The sequence below is a fragment of the Lepisosteus platostomus genome, chromosome 22 (genome assembly GCF_059453375.1).
Source record: "Lepisosteus platostomus isolate fLepPlt1 chromosome 22, fLepPlt1.hap1, whole genome shotgun sequence".
In the NCBI taxonomy this organism is placed as follows: Eukaryota; Metazoa; Chordata; class Actinopteri; order Semionotiformes; family Lepisosteidae; genus Lepisosteus; species Lepisosteus platostomus.
Genome location: NC_142632.1, coordinates 15,064,603 through 15,086,094, shown reverse-complemented (window position 1 = coordinate 15,086,094; position 21,492 = coordinate 15,064,603). Strand labels below are relative to the sequence as shown.

The 21,492-nt window shown below is 39.0% G+C and overlaps 1 protein-coding gene across 2 annotated transcripts in view; it reads left to right on the top strand.

Annotated features, from left to right (window-relative positions):
- Window positions 1-21,492, top strand: part of srrm3 (serine/arginine repetitive matrix 3) — a 99,513-nt gene that overhangs the window by 47,326 nt on the left and 30,695 nt on the right. For both annotated transcript variants that reach the window (XM_088616224.1, XM_088616225.1), the window contains exon 3: window positions 14,796-14,897. In XM_088616224.1, the coding sequence (XP_088472350.1) occupies window positions 14,796-14,897 (102 nt within the window). The remainder of the gene's footprint in view (window positions 1-14,795; window positions 14,898-21,492) is intronic.

Here is a 21,492-nt window from a genome sequence, read left to right as displayed (position 1 = left end):
CAGGCTGGTTTTTCATAACATAGGTCCAAAAAGTGAAGGATGATAAGCAATAAATATGAGCACTGTCTGTTAAGACAGTGGGTGCAAGATTTTGCTTCTCATGAACCTTGTAACATATCAGAGCAGGTACATTTGAATGCAGCGCTGTCTGGCTTTAAAGTAAAGGGAACAAGCTCCTGTGACACGTGTATGTAGGTCAAAATGGAAGAGTGCTTTCTCCTACAGGAACCTCTATAATGCTTTCTAAAAGTTCACTGTCAAACAATGTATCCATTTCATCCCCTGTAGGAAGGTCAACAATGAATTCCTCTTGCTGCTTAGTTTAGTCAGTGCTTCATATGACAGTGAATTAATATAAAACCTCCGCCTCAGTATTCCCTTCTTTTTAATACCCTTAAGAAGCTTTTCTCCACTGCAGTATATTGTGCCCTTAGCTAAATTAAAATATAACGGAAAGAAAACCCAGCCCAAATGTACCTGTACCATTAAAGAGAAAGTCAAGTAGTAATTAGAACCAGAAGAGAGCCTTCAGTGTGCAGAGATGTTGTCGAGTATTCAATGGCTGTTTGTTTTGCATGGACACCATACAGACCAGTAGGTGTATAGAAATGGAATGGTGTGTAATTAGACCACAGGCTTTGCAACGCCAGCCCATTAGTAATTGTGAGAGGTGTTTATCCAAGGCTAACTACCTGCATGTTCAGTTCCCAGTCCTGGTCCTGGAGGACCACACACAGCTGCTGGTTTTCATTCCAGCTGAGCTTAATTACGTAATTGCAGCCTCAGCTGAACTAGCACGTTGCTTGACCTGAACATTGGCACTTTCTCAAAAGTTTCAGCTCCAAAGGTGGGGAGTTTTTATTTTACTTATGGATTGCAGTTATTAAAAGGTGACCTTCAAAATATTTAAGAGCTGAAACAGTTTGAATTATTAAGTCAGTTGAGGGAGTTGTGGAATGAAACAAGTAGAATACTGTATTTGTACTTGAACAGGATTGGGAATTCATTCAGACAATTTAACCATGTTGTCATAAAAAAGATTTGTTATGAATAGCTTGTCATAAAAAGCTCTTGATTTCCTTATTTACATATTTAATTATTTTTGCAGCAGTCCTCTTCTTCTCACAATTTGGCCTATGAAATGAGATTTTTATGCCACAAAGAAGGACATTCCAGATAAAACCTAAAGATGTTAAACCTAAAAAAAAAATGCAATTTAAATTAAACTGCAATATTACTGAATAGCCTTGCATTTGTGAAGTGTTCTTTTCTATGGTTGTTGAAAGAGGTTGTCATTTCTTTAGCAAGGTATGGTTTGCGAGAGACGAGCTCTAAATGAAACAGCTCTGTGAATGGTCACTGATTGGACAGACCTCATGGGCACTCTCTGCCAGCCCTGGCCGTGTTGGCTAACAGGAAGAGAGCAGCAGGAAGATTGTTCTGAAGTCAAGAAGCCATTTCGGAGAGGCTGGGATAATAGACATGTCCTCTTTCCCGGCCAGCCCTAGCAGAGTGCATAAGTAGATTATGTTGTGCTTTGGTGAAATGAAAGTGTTCTATTAAAAGAAACAAATATTTGACATGACACCCACACACACAATGTGTAGGCTTCGTGTAGGCAGGGAGTCGATTGAAAGTTGGTTTTCCTCTATTCTGTGCAACATAAGGAATATCGGATGGTTTCAGTGTGCTCTTTATCTTTTATTTTCAAATATACTCTGCTATTTGTTCTCTGAAACATACACTGTATAGAGAAAAGGCTATGGTTGCCTACATCAGAATTAAGAATTCATTTAAATGTATTTAACTAGTATAGAGCCACAGTTTAACTATTTATTTGTTTCCCTCCAAAACAGTTCATTTTTTTTTAGTATCACATTGCTAAATGTTTTCCTCAGAACAATTTCAGGATGGGAGGATGAAATGAATGTCGCAATCTGTTGTAGATTGACTTCTTTGAGCTGCTGAATATTCTATTTAAATGCAAATGTGGAATCTGAGGACTAAACAGCTTCACATAACATTTGCACTTTCCTTCTTTGCCCCTTTCTGTGTGTATACTTGCTGTTTTTGTGAATTCGGTCCATGGGCTCCTGGGAACCAAGTACCGAGCTTCATTGTACCAGTACGATACCAGTCTCACCCATTGTCTGTTTTCGCTGTGGAAGTTTGGCAGGTTGAACATCAGTTCCTGCATCCATTTTCTGAACACTTCATCCAATTCAGGGTCATGGGGGAGCTGGATCTTATCTGGGTGCAAGATGGGGTACACCCTGGATGGGATGACTGTCCGTTGCAGGGCAAACATCAACAAGACAAGAGGGCGAATTTTCTCAGAAGCCAATTACCCTACCCTTATGTCTTTGTACTGTGGAAGGAAACCAGACCATCCAGAAAAACCCACACGAATATGAGGAGATCATACAAACTCCATGCAGAAAGCACCCCAGGTCTGGAATTGAACCCAGGTCCCCAGTGCAGCAAGGCAGCAATCAATCACTGTGCAACCATGCTCACCAGCTTCCATGTTCTCTCATTTAATTCCAATCAAGTGGTGGGAAAGTAGCATACTTCTACCTACTGTGCATTTTTGCTGGGATATCAGAAAGAAAGAAAACATTTTCTTTTGTTCCAGGTTTCCGTGTTTCAAGTTCTAGGGTTTTCATTGTCACCTCTTACAGTACGTTGTGTTTTGGAGGTCATCATAGCTGCAATTCCTGCATCCCAGTGATCTGGTGACTGATTACTTGCCCTCTTTTAAAAAAAAAAAGAAAACAAAGCGGATCTGCAGGAGAAGACGAGAGGTCTAGACTGGGCCGCATGTCTGACGCCACACTGACAGCCGATCCGTCACAGTCCCGCCCCACGATGGCTGGGCGGTTTTTCTAATCGTGGACACAGCTGCTTCATGTGGCGGACGCCTTCATAACGGAACGGGGGAGTCGGAAGATTAATATGCATGTTTTCTGCCTCTCTCTGCCAAATAAGTGACACAGTCTTTCCTCTGCTGTGCACTATGGTTATATAGCATCCAGCCTGTCAACAGCAGCCTTATGGGCAAAACCCTTCATGCCTGGAGGAATCTCTGTTTTAATATGGAAAACCTTGGTATTCATGCTACATAGGCAGCACGCTGTGAAAAATGATAGAGTAAGAAAGTAAGAATAGTACATTTCTTCCTGTAGAGTGTGAAAGGACCCATGTTTGTACCCATCCACCAACATTACCTCTTTTTAAAAAACTGACAAGTAAAACTTTATGGTTTCTCACCTTCACGTAATTTGGAAACTGAGGATAACTTATCTTCTCCTATTACACTTCTATTGTTCTTTTACTATTATACCATGATTCTTCACAATTTCTTTGAAAGTCTACCAGCTGTAGAGTGTTTCTTTGAGAGGTTGGCCACAGTGCAGTTCCTTGGGATTTCTTTGCAAGGATGACTAACTGAAGCACAATTCCTTGGGACCTCTTTTAGAGGTTGACCAACTGTAATGAGATTGCATGGAATTTTTTTGAGAGTGTAACCAGCTGTTGTGTGATTTGTTGTGATTTCTTTGACAGGCTCAGGAACTATTGCTCTTTTTTTTGTGAAGTTCTTTGAGATGGTGTATGGGGTAAATATATATTTATTGATGAACATGTTTTTACCTGCACTTTGGTTAAAGAAATTCGTATCTGATATCAGATAGCCCAATTCCTCATATCTCAAAGTTTTTTTACTTTAAGAATAACATAGGTTATTAAAGTGGTGTCTTGCTTTTATTAATGGTGGTTACAAAAAAGGAAAATGTCTGTGTTTACTAGCCATAGAGGAGGCCAAACTTCAAAGACAAGATTTAGAGATGGGTTTACTCCCAGATCCTTTCTCAATGATTTGCACTGAAGAATATTCTATGTATTTATTGAAGTAGCAACCCACACTAATACCCAATGTTCTCCAGAGACCCATGTGAATGACAAGATGTTTTTAAAGCTTTGGCATCTCCCAGGATTCCAGTCTTATCCTGTAGCTCATGGAACACAAATTAGTTCCTTTGGCTGCTTAGAGAGTTCTCAACATCTATTGCAATGGAAATCAATGCAAACAGGGGAGAACAGTTCATCCCATATAATCCTTTCAATATATCAATAAACAAACTTGGAAATGAACAGGGATGCTTTATCTGACATTTTGTCTTCTTTTAATGTTTGAAGAATGGAATGAATATCTTTAGCACAGTTTTTGAACATAAAATTTCAAATGTAAATGCAAGTAAGCAGTACAGCTGTCTGTGGTGCACAGTGCTTTGTTTTCTTGCCGAAGTGGTTATTTTGGTTCTTTGCCTCTTTATTCTTTGTTTTTGAAGTTTATGTTGATGAATATCTCTAGATCGGTAGCACTAGAATATAAAGTATTTGAGCTGACGTAAATGTCTATCTTCCTTCCTTATCTGGAGAGATGACCAATATGAAACTCAAGAGGCCTTACACCTTCAGTCTTAATTTGCTATTAGTTGGGTAGAGGTTATGTGAAACTTCATATTGTGGTACTGTGTGTTCACTTCAAGTAACACTTTGCAGGGTACAAGTAATCTCACTTGTGAGTTACATGGATGCCATTACGCTTTTTTCTTGAGTTACTGTAGGATGTTCTTTGGATGCCTTTTCTTCAAGGCTCAGCTCCCGTTTTAATTGCAGTGTAGAGCTGACAATTGCTATTCAGACCCACTCACTACCACACCACTGGGTTGATGTAAAGAAAAACAGATGCTGGAAGACAGATATTGACTCTGGCACATACCCTGTAGGATGTGCTGTCAGGCAGTTTGCTCAGTCGATTCTGTACTACCTCAGGGAACACCTAACTGTGGACAATCATCACGTCCACCATCTCCTTGTTGCAGGGGCTCATCTTCTGCTCTGGGTTGGCATTTTCCCCGGAAGAGTCACTGGCAAAAATCCGATTTGAAAACATGGTCCGTCACAATCCCCTCCGTTTGGCATACAGTACAGTATATCAAGGATGTGTGATGCTGGTAAAAAACTTCAGGTACTGCACAACTGGTGTTCAGCTAGCCCAGCAATAACTCTACTTCATGATGGGTTTTGGAGAAATGCTGTTATTGAGTAAGTTGAGAGATAAAAACAATTTCACATCTGCAGGTCTCACAGGTGGGGAATAAAAAACATTCACTATGTACTTGTCAGTTGCAACTGCTAACCTGTGTTGTTGCTGTTGCTCATTAAAACTTGAGCACAAGTTTTCTCTGTGTGAACAGATTGAGTCAGAGTGTAGGAAATTGCGTGCAGGAAATCAATAAAAGTTGTTACCAGGAAAGCGATCTAAAAGTCAAAGATCAAAGTCCCTTTTTAACTGAGTAATGACATTTCTACCTGCTTCCAGAGGGATTTTCTGTTTTTAATATCTGCGTTTGATTGCTTCTCATGTCTGCTGGTGTCATTTCGGTGTCAGCCAGCAGGCACATTAATTGGTCAGTGATGAGAACCTTTTATCAGTTTTCAATTAGTATTTACAAAAAATGTATTATTTTTGTAATAATACATCCAGCAATTGCCTGCCTCTAAGAAACAGCTCTAAATGTGAATTCAAAGGGCACTGCTTTAGAAATGTACAGTAATAGTTCAGAAGATGAAATAATGTGTGATTGCTTAGCTTAAAAAACAGATTCCATCCATTTTTGTAGGTACTGTACATTTCTAGGTGCAGTAAATAACACAAAACATAGATGTGCTGTCTGAAATAATGCATAATAAGGTCTTGCTTTCTTTACTTGAAAGATACATTGTACCTCAATTTCAAGCCATAGGATATAGTGAAAATGTTGATTCTTGAATCTGATGATTTTAAAAGAAAAATAGATGTGTTTTCTTACAGTAATATGACTTGGTTTGAATTAATCATAGTCATTGGTATTTGGCCAAACAGAACAATGACAGATGTATCACTCTAGTTAAAACAAATTCTCACCAGCTTGGCATCTGGAGCTTTTGTACAAGGTTACTGAGGTTGAACAATATGTATAGTCTCTTCATTGCTTAACTGAGAACATAAAATATTTCTTTTAAATCAATAAAACCTCATAAATCAACCCTCAACAGCAGTTTCTCTGAAGTGTTGTCTTCTGTTACTAATGAACAAGGCCTTGGATACCCTGCAGTTACACATTAGATATGATCACTTCAGCAATTCCAGATCAGTCCTGCATTGTACAACAAGTCTAATACATGAAAAATTACAGCAAAGCTATATTTACCAGAAGCCATCTGGTGTTTAATCTAATTCAAAAGCTAAGACATGTTTGCTTTACAAGGCATTGCTAATTGTACGGATATCCGGAATAAATAACTATGCTTGCCGGAGACCTACAGTATGATGACCACCGCTTCATATAATATTTGTATTATACAGTATATATAAGTGGCCTCACTCACTAGTTTCCCACTTACCTGGACACTAATCACTTTTTAACTTGCTCAAAAAGATTTTTAAGGGTCTTTAAAGTGTTTTGTACACATTTGAGCCTTGATACATCCTTATCTCTGAGTTGTTTTGAAAGCTCAGTGGTTCATGGTGGTTCATGGTTGAATCACTACCTTACTGAGGGACCTTACATAAATAGGTGTATTTATTGTGATCATGCGAAGCACTGATTGTATGGCTCCTTAAGATAATTTACTCACCTAAATTAATGTACAGTAGGTTTCCCACACCAAAAGGTTTGAGTGCTTACAGTACAGTATGTCCTCATGACTTGTCCATTTTTCTCCCATATTAGTTATGTTTTTTTGTGCTTTGGATGTGTGCTTTGGATCTTTCAGAATAGATGACTTATGCTGATCTACATTAGGTCATGTGACATGCTTAATCCATCTGGATAATATTCCTTTAGATTGATTTTGCCCACTGAAAAGATCAGCCTCAAGAAATGCACATACTGTAAAATGCATTCATTTGCTGGAATTAATGTCAGCAGTCGCGTTTAGTATGCACCGGCCTTGGTGTTGGAGGATAATATGGGGTCATAAAAAAAAACAAGAAACTTATTGGATATGGTAGTGCTTATATTCTTTCATTATGAATTGAAGAATAATATAACACTAAATAGTTTTTTTCAGGAAGTGGGATTGTAGCAGTCTGTACTACATATAATCTGGGCTCCTTGAAAAACAACCTATGTTGTGATCCTAAGTGTTTTTTAAAGATGTTTTTATTCAGGGCTTTCCAGTCGTGGTCTTGGAGTCTGTCTTCAAGATTTCTTTTAAGTAGGAACACTTAAAGAGCTGGAAGACGCTGTTATATTGCTCCAGTAAAGACCAGAACTGACTCATTTAGCTCATTAAGAGCTGAGTTAGAAGGAAAATCCGCAGACACATGAGCCCTCTAGAACTAAGATTGGACACCCCTTTTTTCACTTATTTTGCTACATGTTTTTTTAATAGTTTCAGATAAGCTACCTAATGTCTTGTGTGAACTGTATATAATCAATTAGCACAGTCCTCTTCTTTCTGGATTTACTAAGCGTAAGTTTAGTGAACATTTGCAGTAACACAAGTCCATCAGCATGCATTTTTGAAAATGTTTTCTAAGGTTTTAAGAGATTTCTAGTACTAGGCCTCCTAATACAGAATAGAGGTTCTTGATTTGTCAGACACTGCACTAGCTCTGTCTTTTGCTCCATTCAGCATTGCCTTATTAACTCAGTCTGTTTAATTCAGTTGATTTGTCATTGCTATGAGGCAGTGCTTTTGGGGACAGTCCTTTGCAGGTAAAGATATGATCAGGTTCCGTCTGCTTATTAAGGCTCTCAGGCAGTCTTCCAGGGATAAGTAAAGGGTGCTCAATCTGCTTTTCTGACTGAGCTTCGATAATGCTTACTCAGTGGTTAGCTAAATCACCAGTTCTCCAGCTCGTTGTCCTGACTTAATCCACAAAAGTGATTTTTTAATTCTCTTTTTCCCCTTGTCAGCAAAGCAAATCAGATGTGTTGCTCCGTTTTGGATAAATTAAAGATTGTTCATTTTATGTGCTGGTCATTTACTCTTCAGTATTTGAATTCAGTCTTACTTAATCCTAATGATGCCAGCACAGAATCTTAACAGAAAGGCTACAGGATGTAACCATGCTATAATAACATTCATAATCCTGCAGAAATATTTCTCCACAATATTTCCCCAGAGATTGTTCACAGAAATCTTCATGATGATTATAATCCTAAATTAAATTCCACACCACAGTTCTCATCCTGAACCTCGTATACAGTATGTTGTGACCTTTTCTGTGACAAATGTTATGTACTGTTGTGAATACATACTGTAAATACCAGTTATGTGTTTTGGAATAATAGCCATAAGCAAGTAAAACCATTGTTATAGCACCATGTGTGATGTTTATGAAGTTGGTATGCTGATTTTATAAGGCTGCACTCAAATAAAGTATGACCCAAGTCTTTTAAATTAACAGCTTTGGTACAGTATATATAAAGCATTTCCTGCCGATGATAGTGACCAAAGATGGAAGCGTAAATATCAGTAAAGTGCTTTTTCTTTGACCAAATGAAACTCCTGGTGAATCCTATTCTAGGTTATTGACATATCCCATATCTGTGAGCATTTTTAACTGGGTGCATCCTCTAACCCAATGTTTCTAGTTTTTTCTGCGTGTTATAATTCCAAACATTGGCAGCGTAGAGGCTTGGTATCTGAAAATACAGGATTGTGTTGTTAGGAGCCCAGCACATTACAAGCTCTGGTGAGCATGTTCTCACAGTCGGACCATTCCATTGCTACAGAATGCGTAATCAGCTTAAAGCGGTGAAAAACCAATCACCAGAGAATACAAATGCAGGAAAATGCACTGACAGGATTTTCTGAGCACTTTTTCTGGGCATGTAATGTAGGGCTAGCAAACATAACGATGAGTAGTTAGAAGCCTAGGCACTCACGATTTAATAAAATAAATATAAAAATAATAATATATTTTGTAAAAGATATGGAAAGAATCTCCAACGAAGTTTGGATATACAGTATATATTCATATTATGTTCATGTATGTTCTTAAATAGCTCCTATTTTCCTTTTTTCAGAGTAATGTTGTTCTGGGATCAAATTTCATGAGCAGTAGATATTGCATAAATTAGGTAATTTAATCCCTCTTTGCATTTAGTCTCTTTCATAAAACCCAAAACCTCTCTCTGTGAAGTCCCCAGTCCTAAATCCATGTGTACTTACATCCTACTTATAGTATGTCAACAGGCTACTGTCTGTGTGTTGGGATTCCAACAAAGCACAAGTGCTGCACATTTTCTCCTCAGAAGCAATATGAATATTCCAGGTAGCATGCCTGTTAGGAGTTAACAATTAAGCCCTCAAGAATGGTTTTACTGTTTTATGTATTCCCAGCTGGCCTAATTGTCTTCATAGCCAACCAGGGAAAATCTAAAGGCAAGCCAGAATAAAATGACACTGAGCATTGCAGCCTGGGTACTTTTCAGCACCACAAGTTTAGATTGGCTCCCTGGACAGCTCCTTCCCGAGCTCTCTCAAAGAAGCTGTCTGTAGCTGTTGCACAAGAAGCCAGACAGAACAAATGTCCTTCGCTCAAGCTTATGATCAAAATGTAGAGATCCAGTGCAATAACAAAGAGAACAGTACATAACCAGGCTCCTGAGATTCACTAATTATCTAATTAGGTCTAGACAAAAGCCGACATCACATTTATGCACATGAAAAAACATAGCCTACATCTAGTTAAATCCTTTTGCATCCAGATGATTGGAAACTAGTTCACAAGTTTAAAAAAATAAGCGAATAAATGGGACTTGTTGTTGCGCTACAGTAGATGTCCCTGCCCACTCTATTGCAGCAGTTTATTTAACAGACAAATAGCAGGTGAAACATTTTCACCAATAGCTGATTCAGAACCAGACAAAACAAACCAAATAAGCACTGACTTCCATCATGTGCTCCTGCTCCAGGGGCTCTGCTCTGCTTTCAGCACCTGAAATTTTAGCTGCTGTTTTGCAGTAGGGAAATAAAAAAGGAACAGAAAGCCGTAATCAGCCTTTGAGAATGTGCCGTTGGTATTAGTACAGAGGCGGTTTTCTAACATCAGTCTTTTATGATCGGAATACTAAATGGGGTTATTTTCTCACTGCAAAACAATCTCTCCAGAGGGAGATTGCAGTTGGACAGTTGTAATGAAATTCTGGCAATTTGTTTCCCCTGTTCTTGTACAGACAGTGATTTTTGTTTTGTTCTGTATGGGACTGTCCTTTCGTTTTCCTCCCGAAATGAGTTTATCCTGCCAGAGCCTGCATGCCTTGCTTCCCCTCCTCCTTTCCTCTGTTTCTGCAGCCTTCATCATGAGGGAGGGATCACCAAAAACCCCCAGAGACCTGCGATGCTGCCAGAAAAGTCTTGTGTGTCTTTTTTTGTATCGCCTCCTCTGAGTCTCTAGTCGCTTCTGGGACAAGCAGAGCAGCAGCAGAAAGCACTCTTTTATGAAACTGTGGATATCAGGCCTTTGTGGTCCCAGTTTAAATGTATTATCAAGGCCTCATCACATGAAGTCCCAGCTATAACCTATATAGAAACAAACAAGGTTAATGATCTTGTCCAATCAGAATCTATTTAGTGCCGGTACACTGAAGTCACTATCCTTTTTGCATGGGCCATTCCAACTGATCTCCATACATTAATGAAGATTTCATCTGTAATAACTTTTGTTCACTGCACAAGGTCAGAGTTTTAATGAAAAAGTATACACTCCCAGAAATCCAAACTGTGTCAAGTGATGCGATCTCAGGGTGCATTTTCCCATTAACACCTTCCAATTAGCACCTTGTTTCTTCTAGGAACACCAGCGATGGTGAGAATTTTGTAGTACGCAAGCTGTTTACATTTTCTCTACTTATTTTATTCTGTACCTGCCGCACGGAGGTACTGGATGTGAAATCTGCAGTGTTGGTTCTGCTTGAATAGTTCGTTATGCTAATGAATGTTTCCCACGGAATTTGTTTCTTGTAAAGGCTTCAACAGGAGACATTCAAGGCAAAGCACGCAGGTATCCAGCTTGAACACAAATGGAAATTGAAAAGATTAACTGTGTTCTGTGAAGCCTGGAAATGACAACAGTCATCTTAGGGCTGCTTTATGCAATGCCAGAAATGCATAACACTGCAAATGGATTGGCAGTGAACAACATGATGCAGGACATATTTAAGATCGGAGTTTCTCAGCTTCCCACTGTCTCTGCTCATGATAAGTAAGCAGCAACAGAAATACATAATGGGTTTATGAATTGTTTTCAGGACAAAATGTCTACCATCGGGTCTAAATATGCTGAAAACGGAGGTGCTCTATTTAGAACATCCCTTGAAAATCCCTCCTTTTCATGACATGAATTTACATTTTCGAATGAATCACTCCATCTTGCTTGGCCGATGCAGTGTTTAAAATGAATAACCTCCACCTTCACAGTTAACAGACTTCTGACCTCAACCAAGGACTTCCCATTAGCATTTCAAGATGTTTCTCATAGCGTGGACAGGTTTTGCAAAGAGAATACCCCTTATCGGTCTAACAGGGTAAAAGCACGAAGGTCAAGCAGCTCTTCCCACTTTGTGTGAGTGAATATGCCTGAAAGCTGTACAGTATGCTGAGCCCTTACAGCCCATGTAGGAGTAACAAGTCCTGGGCAGACCATGAACACAAAGAGACATGAGACATAAAGAGGCCAAGAGGAGATGTTTTGTAAAGTATCAGAGAACATATAGACATTTTTGTCAGCAAAAGTGATTTTGCTGTTAATTTTTACATGGAACTGTCCTTCTTTAACATTTTCTAGCATTCTTACAACTGGAAACAAAGTCTAACTGGATTTTATTCAGTTGCTTTTCAGATGATTTTCTTTTTCTCTCCACACATCAGGCACTTTTTAATGCTGTGTAAGAAAATGTCAATAATAAGTGTTCGTCTGTTGTGTTAACAAGTTCATTGTTCCATTTCAACATACTGATGTCAAATGAAGTTGTATGATGCCTTGAAACATTATTGGTACATTAATTTATTTTTGACAGATTGAAACCTTGAGGAACTGTTAGTTGAGGCTTAATTTGCAGTAAATTGGTTGCAACAGCAGTAGCTGATAAGAAATTTTAATTGCTCCTGTTCGTTATTCAATGTGACAAAGGCGCCATTCTGGAATTTATTGTTCAGCAGCCTGCCATTTTGAAACGATGCATTTAGCCTGATGTATTGATTTGTGTTAAATTAGCTTTGACTTTTTCCAGTGTGAGAGTCTTCAGTTTTGTTCTCATTCCATGCTTTATTTTTTGTTTTCTTGTTTTATTTCAAAGATTAGCTTTAGAGGTGAAAATACAGTATGCTAAATGCGTTTTTGCAAGAAATCAATTTGGTCAGTACACCCTGGACCAACAGCACTAGTTTATTTGAATTCAGGAAGAAGCAGGGACATTTGTCTTAAATGCGTCTTAATCTGCTTTCCCACACCTGGCAAATCCCATGAATAGCCATCCATTCTATCCACTTCAACCAATCCAGTGTGTTGGGGAAGCTAGAGACTATCCTGGCACGCAATGGAATACCAGTCCATTGCAAACTTTTTTGATTCTAACTTGCTTGGTTTCACGTTTGTTACAGTAGTACATTTAATAAAGTAATCCGTAATGCAACATGTGCACAGGTTGCGTGTTGATAGGGTGGGCTGTGCATGCTTGTTACACAAGGGACACATATAACTTGAAGTGAATTCAATCACTGTCGTTCACACTTCACTTCGCTTAGACGTAAAAGATGCGTTTGCAGTTTTCTTTTCATAAAGCATCAAAAAGTCTCTGTATCTTTTCAGTTTGATGACATTGCAGTTTTAGTGCAGAATCGTTAGCGCTTTGTTCTCTGCTGCACACCGGTTCCTGCAGTAGGGTGTCATGGAGATTCCGTCAGCAAATACTCAAAGCTCCTCAAGCACATGCATGATTGAACATTCAGGCAGATGTCAATTTATCTTGTTAAAAGGAAATTCAAAATGATAATATTAGTCTGTCAGCATGTACCAGTCTGCCCTGTGTAATATTTTCCATGTGTTAGTAGTTAATTATCTGTAGTGTGTCTTCATACAGTCTCTTATTCTGGTGACGCTTGAGTGTGAGCTACTGTATCTTTCTTCCCAAACGATGTCCCTGTGGTTCAGATGCTGCCTTCCAGCTAAATAAATCTCTCGGTGTAGCAAGCGTGATGTCAAGTGTGTGTGCGAGTGTGTGTATGAATTGGGTTTGTCTTTCAGCCATAGAAGCCAGTTAATAATTTAAATATGTCAGACTGGATAGCTTCCCAATTTGAAGGCAACAGAAATAGCATTTTGGAATGAACAAGAAAGATTTAAATAATAGGAAATGATTTCTGTTCCGATAGAGCACCAAAATTCCATTTGCTACCTACTATACTGTACATTTACACAAATATTGAGGTGTGTTATTCCACTTTTAGCACTGGTTAAGGACTTGATGTACCCATTGTTCATGTGCTTCTGATTGTACCAGTAGAACTAATTTGGTGGTGCTGTTCAGATCTGTAAAGTACTCAATTTAAGGATACATACTATTTAACACAGAAGAACATTGATAACATTTGTCACAATTATCCAAAGTGTTTTTTATTCTTGTAGAGAGTTATTTGTAGTTTGCCTTTACATTCTGGGTTGAATATGGAAAATGCAGGCACCTGACATAAAGCACTAGTGCTGTTCTATCACCAGCAGAAAAAATATGCAAATTAATCCAACAAATGGAAAATATCTTCTAAAAAAGCTTATGGGCAACACCCACTTAAAACCTGACTTTCCTTCTCCGTTTTTAAAATGATAGATTTAGAACACAAAGTTTTAAATTGAAGAACACAGAACATATTTACAGTTCACACACCACAACAATTTTCAGTGAGAAAAGCATAAAAGCAGCCTACGTTAATTGGCCCAGTTATTCAAAGGTATTAAGTGTTACTTTGACAGCATATCAATACAGGAAAAATGTCCAGCTACTTTATAACGGATTTAGGCCGATACCTTAATTATAAAACCTCCCTTTGTTACTTATTGAAATTGACATTTTATTAAAGTTCAAGATAATGTCATGCTGGATTTCATGATTTTGTTGAAAGTGTTTAACCATAAAATCAGAGAGGGCATAGCTACATGCTGTTTGTGAAACATTACAAATTTGACTTTTTACAATGTATTATGATTTATTCATAACATTTAAACATTTTGCAGTTCATTTTTCTGGTGCTTTCAGGGCCAAGACTTTTTATAGTACACAATTAAGTTTTGTGTCTTAAGCAAGGCTAATAGAAATGTTGCCAGGAAATTGTGTATGTTTCTGCAAGTACATGTAAGGTTAAAAAGGATGCCACTGTCTAAATCTTTATTAATTTCACCGCAAGTCAGATGCAGTAATGTCTTAAATCAGATCTGTCATGTCAAATGGCACACAGTGAATTTGCTGTCCCACTTATTTAGAGTGCTGTAAATATTTTACATTTAATAGTAGCGTTTTATATTAATATAGCTACAGTATAGAGCTCAATGTGATTTTATGTTTAAAATGGGGGATTCTAATCCTTAATTGGGGACACATCGACTGCATGATTCTAAAGGGGTCAAGCAGCCAATGGATCATGCAACTCGAATGGATCACTGTATTTAAGTGGCTGTTTTCCTGGATTACTGGAATGGATTGCTGTATTTAAATGACTGTTTCTCTCCTCGGCTGTGTCAGGTACTCTGAAGAAGAGATCAGGCAGAAGGTGGGCACGTTCCGGCAGATGCTGATGGAGAAAGAAGGAGTGATAACCCGAGAGGACCCTCATGGGTGCCCAATGTAAGTGCTCTTCTCCCTCACAAAATCCCAGCTTGCCCTGCCTGGACCCTGCTCTTTTACGTAACTGCTGGCCTGCAGTGCAGCTCAAACCATCTTGACAGTCGTCGCCTTCTGGGGAAATACAGAACCATAATGAAGGTTTTTCCTGAGGCAACGTGATTCAATCTGATTTCTTGCCAGTGTTTGTTAGATCTTTGTGTGTTTGTGTGACTGTACAGAAACACATATAGCGTCATATATATATATGAATCTTCTGAAGGCTTCAAGTCTGCCTATGTACCTATGAGAATATACAGTACAAACTCCATGCAGATAGCACCCCAAGAATTGAACCTAGGACCCCAGCAGTGTGAGACGGCAGTTCTCACCGCTGTGCCAACATATTAGTAAGATAATAATAATAATAATTATGTTTCTTTATTAGCCCTATACAATTTCTTGCATTAGGAATTTGTCTTTTCGCATACCCCAGCTTTTCTCCATGGAGACACAGACACACAGACAGGGAGAGAAGCTTGGGGTCAGAGCGCAGGGTCTGCCATTGTACGGCGCCCCTGGAGCAATTGGGGGTTAAGGGCCTTGCTCAGGGGCCCAACGGAGTAGGATTCTTCTGCCAGCCACGGGATTTGAACCGGCAACCTTCCAGTCACAGGTGCAGATCCTAAGAACAGGACAAAGTGGAGGACAAAGAGTGTGACCAAAGGAACTCTGCAATTATTACAGATAAGAAATTGCACCCCTGCCTCATAAGCAATTCGGTATACAAGAACACTAGCTAAGTGCACTGTTGAACTCCAAATAAAATAAAGTATATCAAATCCAAATGAGATCACAGTTGTAAAGAAAAACAGCTCAGATTGTTTTGAATAACAAAGCTGTGAATAAACTGTAAAGACCACTATGTTCAAAATGATTCACGTTGAGAACCCTCTAATGCATTGACTGATGAAGTCAACCTTGGGGACCTTTTGAGAGTGAACTCTGGAACACAGAAACACAAAACAGAGAACACAAGGGGAAACTAAGTGTGTTTCAAACCGAGAAAAGGGGGCAGTTCTTTACCCAAAGGGTTATGGGAGTATGGGACAAGCTACCAAAGTTGTAACACACAACAGACAACATTGTTGAAGGCAATATCCTAGCCTCTTTCAAGAACTGGCTGGATAAGATCCCTAGATCAATTAGATACGAACTACCAAACAGGCAAGATGGGACAAAAGGCAGCCTTTTCTTTGTCTTTCTTTCTATGCCCTTATTAATCTGTTATAATTGAAGGATGAGCAGGGCAGATGGGGATCATGGCTTTTGAAGACAAATAAACACACAGAGTGATTGGTGAACTTTGCCATTCACAATAAAATCTGCTAACTATGAGGCTGGATTGTTGAAAAGTAAATTAGCGAAGGCAAAATGTCCAAATACATGTGACACAGATTGTGCAACAGATGGCCATGATTTCATCTCCCCACTTGTTCAGTGTTTTTCAGAACAAATAGTTGCTTTTTATCCCTTATGAGAGGCAAGTGTACAGCACATTTTATTAAACACACTCACGTCTACGTTTCACCAAGGATTTCAGATTTAATTTAAGAAGTATAGAATGTTGTAATCATTTTTATATGACTGTACACATCGCATACAATATTGATGAGATTGCTAGGCAACTTCAAATATTACATAAATGTTGAAGATTTCCAGTTTTAATTTAAGTCTGTTAGATTCCTGAAAAACAGCAACGACTTCTGTTTCCCTGAACACTAGGGATACGTGTTGAATGAAGTCCGTGGGAACTTTCTCTCTGCTTGGTGTGTCTTTTATTTGTGAAATATCTGAACAGGGAGTGTTACATGGGAGAACACAGATTACATGAAGCATTTCTACACTGGAGAGATACAGTCTCCCAGAACAGGACTTCCTACAATCCGTTTTTCTCCTTTTAGTCTTGCAATAGCCTTCAGTTGTGAATATTTGGGCACAGATGAACAGGTTGGGTAATAATAGTGAATAATAGTGAATAATAGTGAATTAATAGTGAAAACAAAGCTCAGGACAGCCGAGAAGGGGGTGTTCTTCATTGGTTGCTAACAGCTAACCAAATCCGAGAATTTCATCCAGCCATATCTTGACAGAGGCCTCGTTATTGGCTATGACAGTTCGACTTCTGGCGTTTACCAGACAGTCACTGCCCTTTGTGTTGACAAGAGCCTTCTGTTCTCAGTTTGATTATCTTCTCCTGTTCAGTCCCACTTGCGTGGTGAACCTGGTGAAATTCACACTGTAGGTCTGACTTTGTCCAGGATTACTTGTAAAGGATTTAAGGATTACTTGTAAAAGGTTTCCTTGCAGTCTTCTCTGTTCAAATCTAAAGGTTCATGTCTTTTTTAGCCTGTCAATGTAGGACATTCCTTTAAGCCCAGGAAGGTATCTGTCCAGTCGTCCCTGTTTCTAATCCCACAACAGCAAAATCTCTTTTGTAATGTGGTGACCTGAATTGTACATTCTAAATGAGGTCTTGTAGTGTATTGTGGAGTTTTAACAAAACATTCCATGATTGATATTGATACTTAGGTATTATATATCCTCATACTGTGTTTGCATTTTTTCCCCTCATAGTCTAGAAGAGACATCTTCTTCATTTGTCTGCACTACTAGACCCAATGCAAGCTGTAGTGTCTTTGCATGAAAAAAAAAAAACCCAGCGATTAACCGATAATGTGGATCTCAAAACTCCACACAAGCTCTTGGAAAAGGTGACCGTTTGAAGTTTTGCTTCATCAGATGTGTCAGCTTCATATGAATAATTTATAATTTACTGGTTCAACCGGGACTGCAGTTACTGTACTAATTAGCCTTCCTGAGTAGTTAAAAAAAACAGATTCAAAGACTTCACAAAGATATCAGATAAATGACTAAAGACTCTTCTCCCTAGATTTAACTTAAGGATTTGATGCTTGAACATTCATTGGTTCCTAACAGACATTTGGGGACAGCTGAAGAAAATAATTTGTCAAAATAAATACAGAACCACTGCTTAAACAGGAAGTTAAGGTTAATGCCATAAATAAAAAGAAGTAAAAAAGTGATGTTTCAGCTGTGGAGCCTTCTCCCAGTATCTTCAAATGATTTATCCTTTAGAAAGGATACAGACCTTTTCTGTAGTCTTGGTGCACATAACTGGAGTTCATTTATAAGATAAAAATAACTTAAGAAAGCATTATTCCATTGGTGTAATATTGCCCAGGGTAAATGAGTATTGGAATGACAGAGAAGATTGGTAGGATATTCTAACCCAAGATTGATGTTACCACCTCAGCAAATTTTGCAGGGCTGATTTTAAGGCAGACACACATTCTCTGAGCCTTGTGAATCGGATTGCATATGATAGTGGTTTTATCTATCCATTCATTTCTGATTCACTGCTTAGTCCAATACTGTGCCAAACTAAGACAAAGCCTTATCTGAAACACACTGAGGATGAGACAAGAGTACACGCGCATGCACACACACACACTGCACAATTTAGAGATGCCAATTAACCTAGTCAGCATGTGATTGGGAGGAAAGCAGAGCACCTGGAGAAACCCCACAAGGCAGTAGGAGAACAGGTTTATTTAACGTGTTTGTTTTCCCATTGTTTTGTGTATTTTTCTTTAATCTATATTCCAAAAGGACAACTGTTAGTTTTATTGCCATCCCATTCTTTGTGTTGTATCAAAGAATGATTTCACCAGAAGTTCCATTCAACAGAAAACAGATTTGGTGTTAAATCTATGAGCAACATGCCCCTATACTGTACATCTAAAACGGAAGTATAACAAGTTAAGAATAATTTGTTCCTTTTAATATCACAGATATATTAATCTTGTGTTTAGATTTAATTCTGTATCAGTTTTAGATTTCTTTTTTTCTTTTTTGTCAAGGGAGTGAAAAAGTAAATAAAGTAGGTAAAAAGAATATTTCGGTCCACTTCATACCCAACAGCCTCATTGTATAAGAGAGAAGTAGTACAGTTCAGCTGCTGGTTTCTGGAAATTTCTCTCAGAGTAAAGACTGCTGTCCCTATGTTTAGCATCAGCCAAGGGGATTCTCCTGTACACTTCAGGTTACTATGGAAGCGAGCGAACTGGAGTGGATTTACGAGAGAGAGAGTGTTTTCCCCTGACCAGGGTGCTGCCTTTGCATCGCAATTAATGTCACATTTTTGTCTGACAGCTGAGCTGAGAGAGAGACAGAATGAGAGGGAGAGAGGAAGTAAACTGCATCACATTACTGAAGCATCCTTGCGCTGTCTGAGGCAGGCCTGGGGCATCCATTTTCCCATTTTCTTTGAAGAAGGCTTGTGAGTCATGGTTAATGCTCAGGGGTGCCGTCATTATAACAAGGGGAAGAACAAAGTACACAACGAGAGACTTCGTTTGCAGTCATTCCAGCTCCCTGTTTCAGTCTTTCTCTCTCATCCGCAGGCATAACGGTTGTGACCCTGGCTCACAGAAAGCCTCTCGCATACTACACCAGCAAGTTAATAATTGCTGCCTGATTTTAATCAGCGCTATGTCATCCTTGTCGTTTCTCTTTTGTTCTATTTCTTTTGGTCATTCCGTCAAGAAAATAGTAGAACCCTTGTGTGTGGAAAGCAGCTGCTGTGGATTGTCAGAATCTCCACTCCCCCAGCCTCCTCCCACTGTGTGTTGACTGCACTGTCATGGCTCTGTTTAAATATGCTGGAAATGAGCAAGCATGTCTTTCTGTTTGGTGTAGTTGTTCAAAACAAGCGTGGGCTTACGTGATAGGCTAAAGTAATTTACCTGCTATAAGATGCGCGGAGTGGAGCAGCCACACGAGATCTGTTCAACTACAGCAGCGCATCAATGCAACAGTCATTAAATCTGCCTGGGTCATTTCCATCCTTCCTTCTTCCAGAAGAACCTTCCACAGTAGACGTGAATGAGCAAAACATTCAAGTATTGTGACTGAAATCCATCAGTCTATCCATTTCTTACCCACATCATTCAATTCAGGGTAGTGGGAGAGCCGGAGCCTATCCCAGCCAGCAAGTGGAACAAGGCAGGACACATCCGGACACTAACAGTGTCTGCACAAACGCGCTTTCCCATTCTCCCAGAAGACATTTAACGTGCCAGTATGTTTTTAGACCGTGGGAGGAAACAAGAGCACCTGGAAGTAACACCCGCAAACATACAAACTGCACACAGACAACACCCAAGGTCAGGAGTGGAATCCAGGTCCCCAGCACTTCAGGCAACAATGCTGCAGTAACTACCCTGCCACCATGCCCCCGTGACTAAAATGCTTTGCTGTTAAATAGTTTTTCCTCTTTAAAAACAACAACAAATCTATACAAAAATGCACTTTGCATTTTCTGATTTGTACTATAGAATCTAGAAAGATTGGGATGCTAAAAGCTTGTCTAAGACTGCAGGTTTTAACATGGTTTATGGTTTATAAACATAGAGTCTGAAAACTGAGATATTGTTCTGTATGGAGTAATTTAAGGGCATTGAGCTGCAGCTTCTGAAACGTCTGTGCTGCAGGCATTTTCAGGTATGGACCAAAGGAGCAAAGAAGAAAGAGGAATTTCGTTAAAATATTCTGGTGCTTAAGAGGTTGATGCAAACAAAGTCCCAAGATTCTCAATTATAATAGAATGGAGAAAGCCTCCTCATTTGGCTGGAGACCAAAAGGTTAGGAATTATGATAGATGCTCCTACAAAGCTGGATTTTGTTTTCTTGGACAGGTAAAAGTTCCCCACTGGAGCCTGTTGCCTCTTGCAGGAATTTCCATTAAATTAGTTGCAGGGGGGGCAGTGTCTGCTGTAACACATTATGTCTAGCAATGTAAATGGGATCCTGAGAACTTGCAAAGATTTCTGATCTGTGGACAGTGATGGGTAAGCACTATCACACTTATGCAATACCCTGTATCGATATCTGAATAAGGATGTAGTACAAGATACAAGGGACAAGGTATATAATGCATTTCCTCTTGCACAATAATAATAATGCATTGTTTTATTTTTTAAATCAACAAAATATAGTGCAAAAAATCACATGCCCTTCATGCTGGGCAATTTATTAGGTGGTAGGTGGGGGACTTTAAATGGGACCAATGCAACCAATGAAGTCTAATCATGTCAAACCAATGACCAAATGAATATCGTTCTGATGAACGAAAATAAAATAGAAAATACACACAGAAAAGGCTACATAGAGAAGATCTAGATGTGATTTTGCTGATTAAGTCTGCTTGCTTCAGGGCAGGAGGCCATGTTCTTAAAATTGTCCCTGTAGGAATCAGTACAGCTAGACTGCTGTGTGGGAGCTAGGTGCTGAGAGACCATATTAGCCATGCAGACACTGAGAGATAAGAGATAATTGTAAAGAACCACTCCTGCTGTACCATTCGTCAAAATAATGAGCGATGCCTTAATGGGACTGAAATCCTCTGTGCACCTATCAATCAACGCTCAAAACATGTGAAGAATAAACTCTAGGTTTCAAATCGTGCCCTTCTGAAAGTCATTGAAATAACGTCAGCCAGAAAAATCTTCACATTATGGTGATGTACAGTAGTGTC